The 12,027-nt window shown below is 38.5% G+C and overlaps 1 protein-coding gene across 1 annotated transcript; it reads right to left on the bottom strand.

Annotated features, from left to right (window-relative positions):
* Positions 1–688: 688 nt before the first annotated feature.
* NDNF (neuron derived neurotrophic factor) lies at positions 689–11,672 on the bottom strand. The gene is made up of 3 exons (XM_018568856.1): positions 11,488–11,672; positions 9,373–9,497; positions 689–3,398 (listed from the first exon to the last, which is right to left on the bottom strand). The coding sequence occupies exons 1-3, from the start codon at positions 11,670–11,672 to the stop codon at positions 1,999–2,001; spliced, it is 1,710 nt and encodes a 569-aa protein (XP_018424358.1). The 3' UTR covers positions 689–1,998.
* Between the last annotated feature and the right edge of the window lie 355 nt (positions 11,673–12,027).

The following is a 12,027-nucleotide window of genomic DNA, read 5'->3' as shown; positions in this document are numbered from 1 at the left end:
AAATTTGCCCAGCATTTTCCCTATATATATAGAAAGCGGCCATCTACTGATGGGTTAACTAAAAAAACAGGCTTTTGAAAATCTGATAAATCTCCATATTGATCCTATTTTTTGTTCTCAAATTTGTAAGCTTTTTCAATGTGAATAATTTCAACAAAATAAAGGAAACAATGGCTAAAATATCAAGAAAAGTTCCTCAAGGTTTTATAAACAGATCAGCTTGCCAAATGAAAGAAAAATGAAAAAAATAATCAAAATGACTATTGAGAATTTGTGTAAATAGGCATCATTGATTTTAACATGGTTGATGGACTAAAGAAGTGGTGGCTGTTTATTTAGCAAAGTCATTTTTTATCTGCAAAGTGAATGTTCAATGAGGTTAGAAATTTTGGAGAAATTCACTTCAATTGTCCATTCACGTGTAAGCCAAAATGCATAGAGCGGAATTTATTAACATCGGAGCAGACAAAATCTGGAACAGTTGAGCATTGCGACCAATCAGCTTCTCCCTTTCTTTTTCAAAGCTTAACTAAACAAACTGAGAAAAACTGATTGGTTACTAAGGCCAACTGCTCCAGTTTTAATTAATTCCCCAAATAATTTTTTTTTTAATTTTCACATATTCATAATGAACACAGCCTCACCTTACTTTCTAAGTTCAGTGAACCTCCAATTTGCTTAGTTAACAGTCTCTATTCTTTTAGTAACTCAACCCCAATGAGTTGCAAATGACATGACAGCCAACAAGAGGTTAAATTGTTGAGTAGCGTGAGATTAAAATCCCTGAGTTTAGCCCGTAGGTATCATACACCTGCATTATATTTTGAACTGTGACTATGTGGTATCCACAACATTGTGCATCATGTCTTGTATTTATACAACATCTGGTAAAACGATTTTTGTTGAGTGATAAAATGTTAACACTGACAAAAAAAGTCTGTCTTAGCGCTGCCTTTACAAAGTAGTACAATGACTTCCATTAATAACATCTTGTCATCCTAACACCACCTTGAAAAAGCTGCAACTTTTAGTTTTGATTGCGGATTAAACTACAAAGTACTGTCAGATACTGACTGTTTCATCTTTCCTTTAATGCTGCCCATTCACAATACTGGGTGGCCCTTTTGAAACTCATTCACAATAAGAGCGTCTGCTGGCTTATATGCTTTGTTTGTTCCTTCCTTTACTACTCTTTCTTGCTACAGGAATCTCCTTTAAATTTATACTGTATTTATATATATCTTTATATATTTTGCACACAAACTGTCATAGAACACTAAAAACAAGTTAACAACTTGTTTACAGACAACAGTCACTCTTTCTGATATAGTATTTAGACAACGAGTAAGCAAAAGAAATATATAATCTTATACTTTTAATTTTTTTTATGTACAGGAATATATGCTTGACAAATTTATACATACAATACATATTTAAAAAATAAACCAGTCTAGTAGGAATGTACAATAGGCAAAGAAGGAGAAAGATAGTCCAGTTAATACTTAGTATCTGATCTGCATTAAGTAAGGAATGGTTTTGTAGTTTACATACAACATAAACATTTCAGACAAGACTTTATAAAATAATTTACAGATAGTCTACCATCTCTAGATTGTATTGTGCGAGCATGAATAGAACCAGGGGACTTGCCTTGGCCATGTATTTAGTAAAATAATTTAGAGGCAGTTCATGCACTGTGTGATGCTACCAAAGTTGTCCTTTGTACTTTCGCATCCATTACCACTGTTACTTCATCTACCGTGTTTGTCTGATACCAGGTCTCAGACCTATAACAGTTATATATGTCTTTCAGTTCTGGAGAAGCAGCAGGATTACCACTTAGAAGCAACCACGTTGATATGTAAACAGAAGTATACAAGTTGATACCTTTCTACACTGCTACAGGTACTGTGTACAAGTCACAATCGCTTGGCTGCACAAGTAGTTAGTCAGTATGCTCCTTGTAGGATATGTTTGTCATACAAGTTCACAAGGACTCTAACAGAACTTTCTTGTTTTTACGAGTTTGCTTTGATATCTGACTGAATGGCCTCCGTGACCCATGACATAGACATCCAGGACATAGGACTTCCCAGCTTCGAGTCCTTTGATTGTCTCTGTGGTGACTGCTTTATGCAGGTTTTGACTGTGGAAATATTTGCAGATAACTTTCTCTGTTTTCTTTCTGGTGTCAGGACCCAAACATTGGTTTTGTTCTCGTTTCTTCTGGTCTTCATTGTAGTCATCATCCACTTCTTTTTTGTACACGCAATATTTATTTCTCTCCTGTGTTCCCAGCCATGCTATTGTAACAGAAGTGCATGTGCGCAGTTTGTCAAAGGCTTTGATTCTTGTGTCTTCTGGCAGTGAAGGGAAAGGCTGCTTGTTAAATTTCGATGTTGCCAGGATTTTGAGCATAGAGGCACCTTTTTTGCTTCCCTTGAGCCTGATCAGGTATTTAGCCTTTGGTTTTCCTCTCAGTTGAAACTGGCGCACACCTTCTACACTCTGTGACAGAAGTAGTTTTCCATCTCTTCTGACTTGGATCTGAATAGTGTCCAGGCAAGAGTGAACTGAAAAAGTTACTTTTTGATGGGAAGAGACTGGGGCAAATCTTAAAAACTTTGTGCCTTTTCTTTTAATGAATACATCAGTAACTTTTCCATCCTTCAAATCTACTGTTTTCTGCTTTGCTTCTTCTTTGGTACGTGCAAATGTTCCGACATACGCAGTGCTCATATTTGTGGCCGAATTTACTGCAAACACATCAAAGTAATACTGGGTGTCAGGCTTCAGATCAGAAACTGTAAATATGTTTTTGTTCCCAATGCATACCTTCTGAAGATCAGGCTTTGGTTTGGCAGTTATTTGACGCATCATCTTTGTGGATACGGTTTTAGACATGAAATTGCGATCTTTACCAGCATCGTTTTCTGATGAAAACCCAAAGTGGGCAAAGTCAAAAGGGCTGAAGTCTAAACCAGGCTTAGGAGCTACCATAAAAGCATCATCTGCATTGATCTTGGCTTCGACTGCACACATGCTTTTAAAATTGTGTTCCTTGTTGATAACAACGCAATATTGGATCGGTTGTTTTAAAACAGAGGATGTAGGAGTTGGTTTCCATGCTAGTGTGACTGTAGTGCGTCCAAGAGATGTCACATCAACTCTTGGGTCATATGGTAACTCTGGATAAGGCTGGTCAGACTCGGGAGTTGTAGTTGCATAAACTTTAAAATGTGTGTCCTTTTCTGTTGAAATTAATTCCAGCTGATACAACCCAGAAGGAGAGCTTGTAGACACAAAATATTCCACGTCATTCCCTTTATATGAAAACAGTTCAGTGCCCTCTTCATTCATAATCTGCTGTTTTTGCTGCTCCAAAGGTTCAGGCTCACCTGCAAAATCAGACATAAAAAAATAGATCAGTGTGTGTTATTACAGCAGAAATGCAAGTCTGCATTTTGAATACCTGACCTTACTTAATTATCAGACAATTTCAGCTGAACATCTGCTTGGATGTGGGAATCAGCAGTGGAAACAAAAACAAGAAAGCACGCTATGCAAATACAAAATATACTGCACAAATGTACTAATGGAGATACATGGGTGTCATTAAAAGTGAGGCAATGGCAAAAGCATTACTGAAGAACAAGCATGTATTCTACATTTTCAGATACCACTTCAGATACTACATCAAAAAATAATTTACAGATAGTCTGTCAATTCTAGCTTGTATTGTACAGCTGTCTTCACATTAACTTGACAAACAAAAACATGTTGCTTTGTAAGTTAAATCTAAAAATGTGCAACTTTATTATATATAATTTGCAAATCTCAAAAAAAAAATCCTGTAAAAGCCATATGCTGTTGTTTTGATATAATGGAATTTTTACTGTGCAGGTCAGTCTGCACTATAAAAAAAACTGCACAGGAGGGTCATGCTGTACAAACTTATGATTTGATCATAATAAAGGAGAAAGGATGTAGTGGTATGCATGGTTAATTAACTTGATATCTGTGTTTGGAAGCCACTCCTTTAGGGCCAATTCACACCAGCCGCTGCAGTAAACGTTGCCCGACACAATACAGCTGCACCAATTTAGTAAGCTATCTAGTAAACACAGCAACTGTGAAAATAACTGTAAAATCAGAAAGTACACACACAAACAGGATCAGTAAGAGGGCAGTAGCTGTGTAATTCCTGAAGTCTTTGCTGTGTATTTTTCTCTCTGCTTTCTGCATTGCCAATTACATTAAAATTTTCAAGACAGGCTTGTTGGTTGTAAGAAAAGTTTTAGCACTGACAATTTTTTTTTCATCATCAATTCTCTGTGAGAGTGAGAAGCATCACAAGTTGGTGTATTCCAGGATCACCAGAATACAGACAAAAGGGAGTTGGTTGGACTGGTACTGTACATTTTTTTTGGATGAAAACGGGAACTATTTAAACACTAGACTGAGCTCCATGTCTGCATTGTCTGATACACAGAAGTGTATTTGAAATGTCTTATATCAAGAGATCATTTTTGGGTGATAAGACCTTAAAGTGCACAGCACTGGACTTTAAAAGGTATACCAGCATCACAGATGTAGGGGGATGCCTTCCCCAAAAACACTCATATATGGCTTGATCCTCTCCACTGTTACCTCTGTTATAGTTAGATGAATGTCATAAATATAATATAGATGTAGATATCTATGAAAATGTACTATTTAACAACCAAAAGTGTTATACTGCACTAAAACTTAATTATCTTATTTGCTATTTCTAATAATTATTTATAAAGGAAAAATAATGCTGAAAATAGTCAAATCCGAGTTTAACCAAACATTTTAATCACATCAATTTGTAATGGTCTCCATAACCAGAACTGTGGGTGTGGCAAGTGTGTGTCCAATGCCTACAATTATTGTGATGGAAGGTGTCCCTCTTTCTCATCTTGGGAGGTATGCAAGCAGGGTCTCTGTGGAGCCACTGCAGTGTGCACCCTCCCTACCTAAGCACTACACGACTCCATGCAGCCGCTTTGTGGGTCAACACGTACAGAGATGAGGAGGGAATTTGTTCCGCCTTCCTCCAGGCCCACCTGCTAATCACTGAGATCATTTTGCTTACTTTCCTGCTGGTCATCCATTGCATTGATATGTTTGAGGAGAGACCATGCGCAATACCAAGGCGCATGCGAAGGAGCATGGGACATGTAGTCCCAGCGGCCACAGAGGATGGAGGGTGTGTGCGCTCTCCGACCAGAAGCTAGGGGGAGTGATGCATCTGGAAAAGTAAGCTGCCTAAAGCTGTTAAAGGTATTTACAAACTTTACAAATGGGATAAGTTAATATGAATGTAATAGTTGACTAAATTACAAGCTTTAAAATATAGGGCATGCTTTTAATATGATGCTTAAAATGACACTATACTCAGGAGTTAAATCTTAAAAATGCATTCAAGTACCTTAACTATACTTCTTATTGTTGGAGATTTAACAATTCACATATCTGTGAACTTTAGGTAAAATAGTTCAGCAACTGAAGATATATTATAGTGAATTTTCAGTTACATAGCTTATTAGAGTGCCATTACACTCAGGAGTTAGATCTTAAAAATGCATTCAAGTACCTTAACTATTAACAAAAATGTATCTTATTTGTGCATCACTCAGCTGTAGATCCTCAAATCATCTCTCAATTGGTGCTAACACTGTCCTTCCTTCTGGAGGGTGACTACTTTTGTTCCCCATGGTCCCTGTGTGTGTTGTAAAGTAGCCATCGCTCCAAGCTCACTCCCATGATGGAGTACAATCTTACATTTAGGAGGTTATTCACTATTGAACCGAAGGATAGAGGCGTGGCTTCAGCTGATCCTGTGGCTGTCTTCGCCCGCCTTTGCCCTTCGGTTCAGTCAACCGAAGGGCTGCTGTACGGAATATTCACAATAGTTCATACAGCAGCCGAAGGCAGCCAAGCATCTCAGCCAAGCCAAAGCCATATGCTTCGGCTCGACTGAGCCGAACCCACAGCCGAAGTGTAGAGAAAGATCAGCCGAAGCCGACGCATCTCCACGCAAATGACCTAGGGTCGCTGATCTGTCGTTAAACAATAAGAACTGGGCGGAGCCGGCCGTAACAGCACTGTCATTGGCCGGGACCTGCTAGAAGACTCTGGCAGGTGGCGGCCAATAGGAAACAGTTCGATGGAGCTAGCTGTCACTGCTAGCTCAGCCCAATTGTTTTTCTTTTGCCAGCATCTTTTCCGGCGGTTTTTAAATTATTTTAAATTTTCTTTTTTTTTCTATTCTTTAAACTATTTGATTTTTTTTTTATTTACCTATTTTCTTACATCTTTTAAATAATTTTTCAACTTTTTTTTATAGTTAATTTCACTCTTTTTCTATTCTGCTCGGTACCTTGGAGGTAGGGAGCAGAATAGCCGAGCTCGGCGGCATTCAGCTATTCACTTACTGCCGTTCGGCCCCTATGAGAATAGGGGCCGACGACAGCAAGTGAGCTGCTGGAGCTTTGGCGTTTGGCTCACTTCAGAGCGTTCGGCTCACTTCACTTCGGCTGGGTTATTCACTTGGCTGCCTTTGACAGCTTTGTGAATAACTGCCTTAGTTAGCTAATTTGTATTCAAGTTATAGTCTATTATGGGAGAGAGTTTGGAGTGGTGACTACTTACAACGCACACAGGGACCATAGGGAACAAAAGTAGCCACCCTCCAGAAGGAAGGACAGTGTCAGCAACAATTAAGAGATGATTTGGGAATCTACAGCCGAGTGAAACACAAATAAGATACATTTTTGTTAATAGGTAAGGTATTTGAATGCATTTGTAAGATTTATCTCCTTAGTTCAGTGTAACTTTAAGTACTACTTTAAGCTGACACCAATATTTGAGACTTGTAGCTAGTCATTAGGCCAAAGTACATTGCTATCACATACAGCGATGGGAATGTGTGCAAACACTGCATTGTATGGTCTAAAAGGAAGTAATTTCCTCTGCAAGATAGTACCCAATTCCTAAACTCCTCAATAAAAACCTGATGGATGTTTCTACAACACACCAGTGGGACCAGTCAAGTCACCCCACAGCCATAGGGGTGATATTTACAACAACACAACGCACAGCTGATTTCACTAACTGCGACAAAAAGAAAACACATTCCCTTCTCTCAATGCTGACCCTCATCTGTTAAAACATGGAGTGGCCTGGAGCACTTTTGTCCTCTTGTCCCGTGGATAGCATCCTGTGTATACAAGCCTTCTTTTTCTTTTTCAGCAAATAAATGTTTACTTGAATGCACTTAACCAGAGGTTAAAAGTCAGTGAAAAATCATCTCCAACGTGAATATAATAAGAGAAAGCATGAGTAATTTTCTTGAAACTATATAAGACTATTTTCTGATAGCAAATCAAATGTGTATTTGAGTGAGAGTTTGTCAACTCTATTATATCATGTTTTTATAAACTGTAATGCGGCACTTTATATGAAGTAAGCCCTAAACTATGCACGTTATTTGGTCAGACCTACTATAATACGCTACCTTACATGTTGTGAATTATTAAAAAAACTACACTCATTTGTACTAAACACTTCTCTGCTGTTTAAAGTGTAAGAAAAAGTTCTCAGCTCCCATCTTTAATGACTAGTGAGCTATTTACTCAATAAAAACCCAAATAAATAAAATGATCTACGTTAAAATTAACCATTTAGAGCAGAACTATGGTAAGTAGTGAAGTATAATGCTGATCATGAACATTATGTAATAGCATTGTACAATCTTTTAGGATCTACCAACCAATATAGAGTGGAGGAGCGTGCCTGACTGGATAGAAATGAAATGGAATGCTTAGGAAGTCTATCATATTATATAGTGTCGGCATCTTTAGAAGAGATTGTACAATCAGATTGTAATGTGTATGGACAAGATTGATTAGACAGCAATAGTAGCATCCATGTTTCTGTCCTGACAAGTTCACTTTCATCTTTTTTTACCACTTTTAACAGCAACTAGTTTTCTCATAACTGCATTGCTTTTTGCTCCAGAGGGATACCTACAATCGTATGTACTGATGGCAAATACAGGGTTTTTTTTTGTGAATGTTAGACAGCTTCTTTATGGTTTAGCATCACCTGCAGTGGAATTGATTATTTTGAGCTTTTCTAATCCAGTAGAAGGTTCAAATTGCAATCTACACAAGAAGGTGGAACTGCAATTCAAACAGGAGTCTATGAAACTTGCAGACTTTATGATATAGTATTAAAACACACAAATGAGCTCCCATGTCTTATTCTGCAAATACATTTGCCATTGCCATGAGTACTGAGTAAATCTACTGCATATTTAAAGGGTTATTAAACCCTCTGCTTTTTTTTGCATATATCTACCGCTAGCAAGCAGTAGATATACGGAAAACGTGTAAAAAAAACAACAAAAAAACACTTTGAAAAGAGTTAATACTTACCTGTGTCTACCCCGTGCGCTCGCGTCTGAAAATGTGAAAATTCCCGGGCGGCCGTAAAGCATCTTGGAGCGGGCGCATGCGCAGTTCACATTTTCGGCCGGGACGCAAGGAGAGACACAAGGTAAGTCTATGGACGCGTGCACCCGCATGCAGACACCATGGGACAGGAAGTGCCAGCAAGCTCAAAGGAGTCAGCGCTGGATTGGAGACCCGCCGCAGCGCTGGAGGGACAGATGAATAGGACAGGAAAGAAGATCGGATTAAGAAACATAATTTAAGGCAATTTAAGGTAAGTGCTTAAATTATGGAAATTAAATTATTAGGGAAAAATATTTTTGACATTAATGTCACTTTAAGCACCATTTAATTGTCCAATGGATCATACCAAGTTAGTCTGAAGCATCAGAATCCCAATCTTCAAGAAATGTTTTATTAGTTTGTCAGCAACTAGAGACTAGTGTGGACGAACAATGCCTAATTAGAAGCACTTTGAGGCATAGGGATTCTTACTGATGTACATCCAGGAAGCACCAAGAGAAAATTAATTTTTCTTTAGCAGATACCACCATCCTGCCCCTCATTAAATAACAGGAAGTGGTGAAGATGCCGCATAATAATGACATCTCACAGTCTGCCTAAACAAAGTTGCAGCAGTCCAAAAATAGTTATTAAAGTATACTAATAATGACTTATGGTCGAGCTCCTGAAGTTTCCTCAACGTATTTGTCTATTGTTTCGGCTCTGCCTATTTCCCATATACTCTACTACCCGGTATGATATATTAAAGAACAACGAGTACTTTAGTTTAGTCTTACTGGATAGTAGTGGTCATAAACAATAGGCATAACATTTGAATGCATAACAGAAAATATGGAACATGGTTCAATATATCGGACTCTATTATTACCTGATCCTTCCCCACTGGCTTCCTCAGGAAGTTCCTGTAAAGTCAGTTTCCATTCCAGAGGTGCATCACAGGGTGTAACAATAACAGACAGAGGTGTATTATCTTCCTCTACTACAAAAAAGTACCTGGAATAGAAACAGTAACATTTGTGTTGTACTCGTACAAAGGTTTGCATACTCAGTCATTTACAGCCCAGAATTAACATTAATTAGTCTGATTCACTATATTTACAATGTGGAACTCACAAAATAAAGTTCCTGTAGTTAAACCATAATAAACTCCCATTCCCATTAAAATTACAGTCTAAGTTTATTGGAAGGCCAAGACCACAGCATCTAGAAAAACAAATAAGCCGGTCCCAGTTAACCACACTGACCTTAACGTGAGAAAGTTAAGTCCAATGCATTGATTGGGCTAAGTTTACACATGAACTGGATGCATCTAGTGTCTGTCCTTAAACTATTCTATCTTCAGAATGCCTTCCTCATAGAGGGATCAATGTGAGTAAAAGTCAATGGGGTGGGACAGCATGGTTGTTGCATGCAGTATTTGGTGGGAAGTGATACAAAGCTTGATGAACAAGACAATGGTCACTGAGCTAATAGCTCAATAGACACCGTTACACCCATCAGTTGGGGTGCTTACGCAGGAATACTAGACATGTGCGATTCGTTCCACTCCGAATCAAAATTCAGACGAATTTTCCGAAATTCAGACATTCGGACACATCCTAATTTCTGAATCCCAATGCATCTGAATGTGTCCGAATCTAAATTTCCGAATCCGTCCGAATTTCGTTTAAAAATGAAACTGAATCGGACATGTGACTTTTCTGGCCAATCAGATGTGTTTTCGGTTTAATGCATCCGAGTGGGTCTGGACACAAATTTGCGTTATGGCAACATGAGAGCCATATACAGTATATACATATAATACTAAAGCTGAGTCTCCTAAACCCGAATGGCATTCGGGATCTGAATTTCCGAATTGCATCTGGGAGCTGCCAAATGCCATTCGAGTCTGGCAGCCTCAGCTTTAGTAATATATGTATATGGTTCCCAAACCCGAATTGCATTCGGGATCCGAATTTCTCTGGGAGCCATATACATATAATACTAAAGCTGAGGCTCCCGGACCCGAATGGCATTCAGAAATTCGAATCCCGAATGCCATTCAGGTCTAGGAGATTCAGCTTTAGTATTAATATCTGTATATGGTTTTCTGTAGAGGTGCACCGAAATGGAAATTTTAAAACCGAAACGAAACCAAAATAAAAAAATTGTCAGGCGGAAAACGATACCGAAAATGTTTTTTTATTTTAATGTTTTCACATTTTTCTCTGAGGTATTATTCATTCACAATTGAGGATATAGTCAACATACCATATCCTCAATTATGTACAAACACTCAGCGATCACTAATCTGAACTGAGTGTTTGTACCTCGCTGTCCTCTCTAACACGCTGTCACAGGAGGCTGATCAAGGAAAGCTCAGCCTACTGTTATAGCGCTGCCTGTCTCAGCCCCCACACCGCTCTGCCGGACTGTGATAGGAGGCTGAGCGGTGTGGGAGGAGACGCCGGCCGCTCACAGCGCTCTCCTCCTGCAGCGCTCGGCCGGCTATCACAGTTTCTCTCCTCCCCGCTGGGGCACAGAGCAGCGCCCAGCGGGGAGGAAAGAAAGCACAGATGCGCCGATGTATCGGCAGGAAAATTGCATTTTCGGCATTATGCCAAAAGTGCAATTTTCGGCCGATATGTTTCGGCGGCCGATATATCGGTGCATCCCTAGTTTTCTGTGGTATTCGCAACGAATATTCGCAAACTCATCCGAAACTAACAAAATTTGGATTTCAGCCGAATCCGAAACCTAAACCGAATAGAATTTCAGATCCGAATCCTGAAATAACAAAATATCCGAACTGAATTGTTCCGCAGCTTACATATCTAAGGCATACTCATTAAAATTGAGTGATTGTGTACAAGCCTTTAGAAAAATACTGGGACCCTGCATTAAGCTGCTGTGTAATAGAAAACAACATGTAAATCTGCAGACAAAAAAGATTTCCTGATCTTTTATTTCTCTTCACACATTATCAGTATCACATATAAAGTACCTTTTAGGATTGTCTCTGAACAGGTAGCCACCAATCTCTGCTCCATCAGGTACTATGGATGTATCGTGGAAAAGTGATTTTTCTCTAATCTGCATTTGGAACAATTCTTCATCTCTAGTGGGAAGTTTCTGGGATTTCAAGCAGACTGGTAGTAGAACCAATATTGTGTACCAATGTGACAACATCCTGTAGAAGCAAAGAGACAGTACAATAAGATTATACGGTAACAACAAAGTAATTTTGAATTAGGCATATGCATTATAAATGATTAAATGATAAAAATAAGCAGATTCAGTATTATTTACAAATCATGAACTAGTATTTCAATTCTCTTACTAAACTACCATTTATTATTTTGTGAAGGTTTTTAGTTTAGCTAAGTACAGGAATGCTTGGGCTTAAAGACACTTCTAGAATCACTATTAATCGCTAAGGGTAGTAATCAATCACTAAAGAGATGGAGCAAATGGCTTCCTCTTGTATAAACTACACAAGTAACATTTAGTAGCTAATAGTATCACATGAACACACAGTGCTTCA

This window comes from Nanorana parkeri, unplaced genomic scaffold (assembly GCF_000935625.1).
Source record: "Nanorana parkeri isolate BGI_ZX_2015 unplaced genomic scaffold, ASM93562v1 scaffold1254, whole genome shotgun sequence".
NCBI lineage: Eukaryota > Metazoa > Chordata > Amphibia > Anura > Dicroglossidae > Nanorana > Nanorana parkeri.
This window is presented reverse-complemented; position numbering and strand designations above follow the sequence as displayed.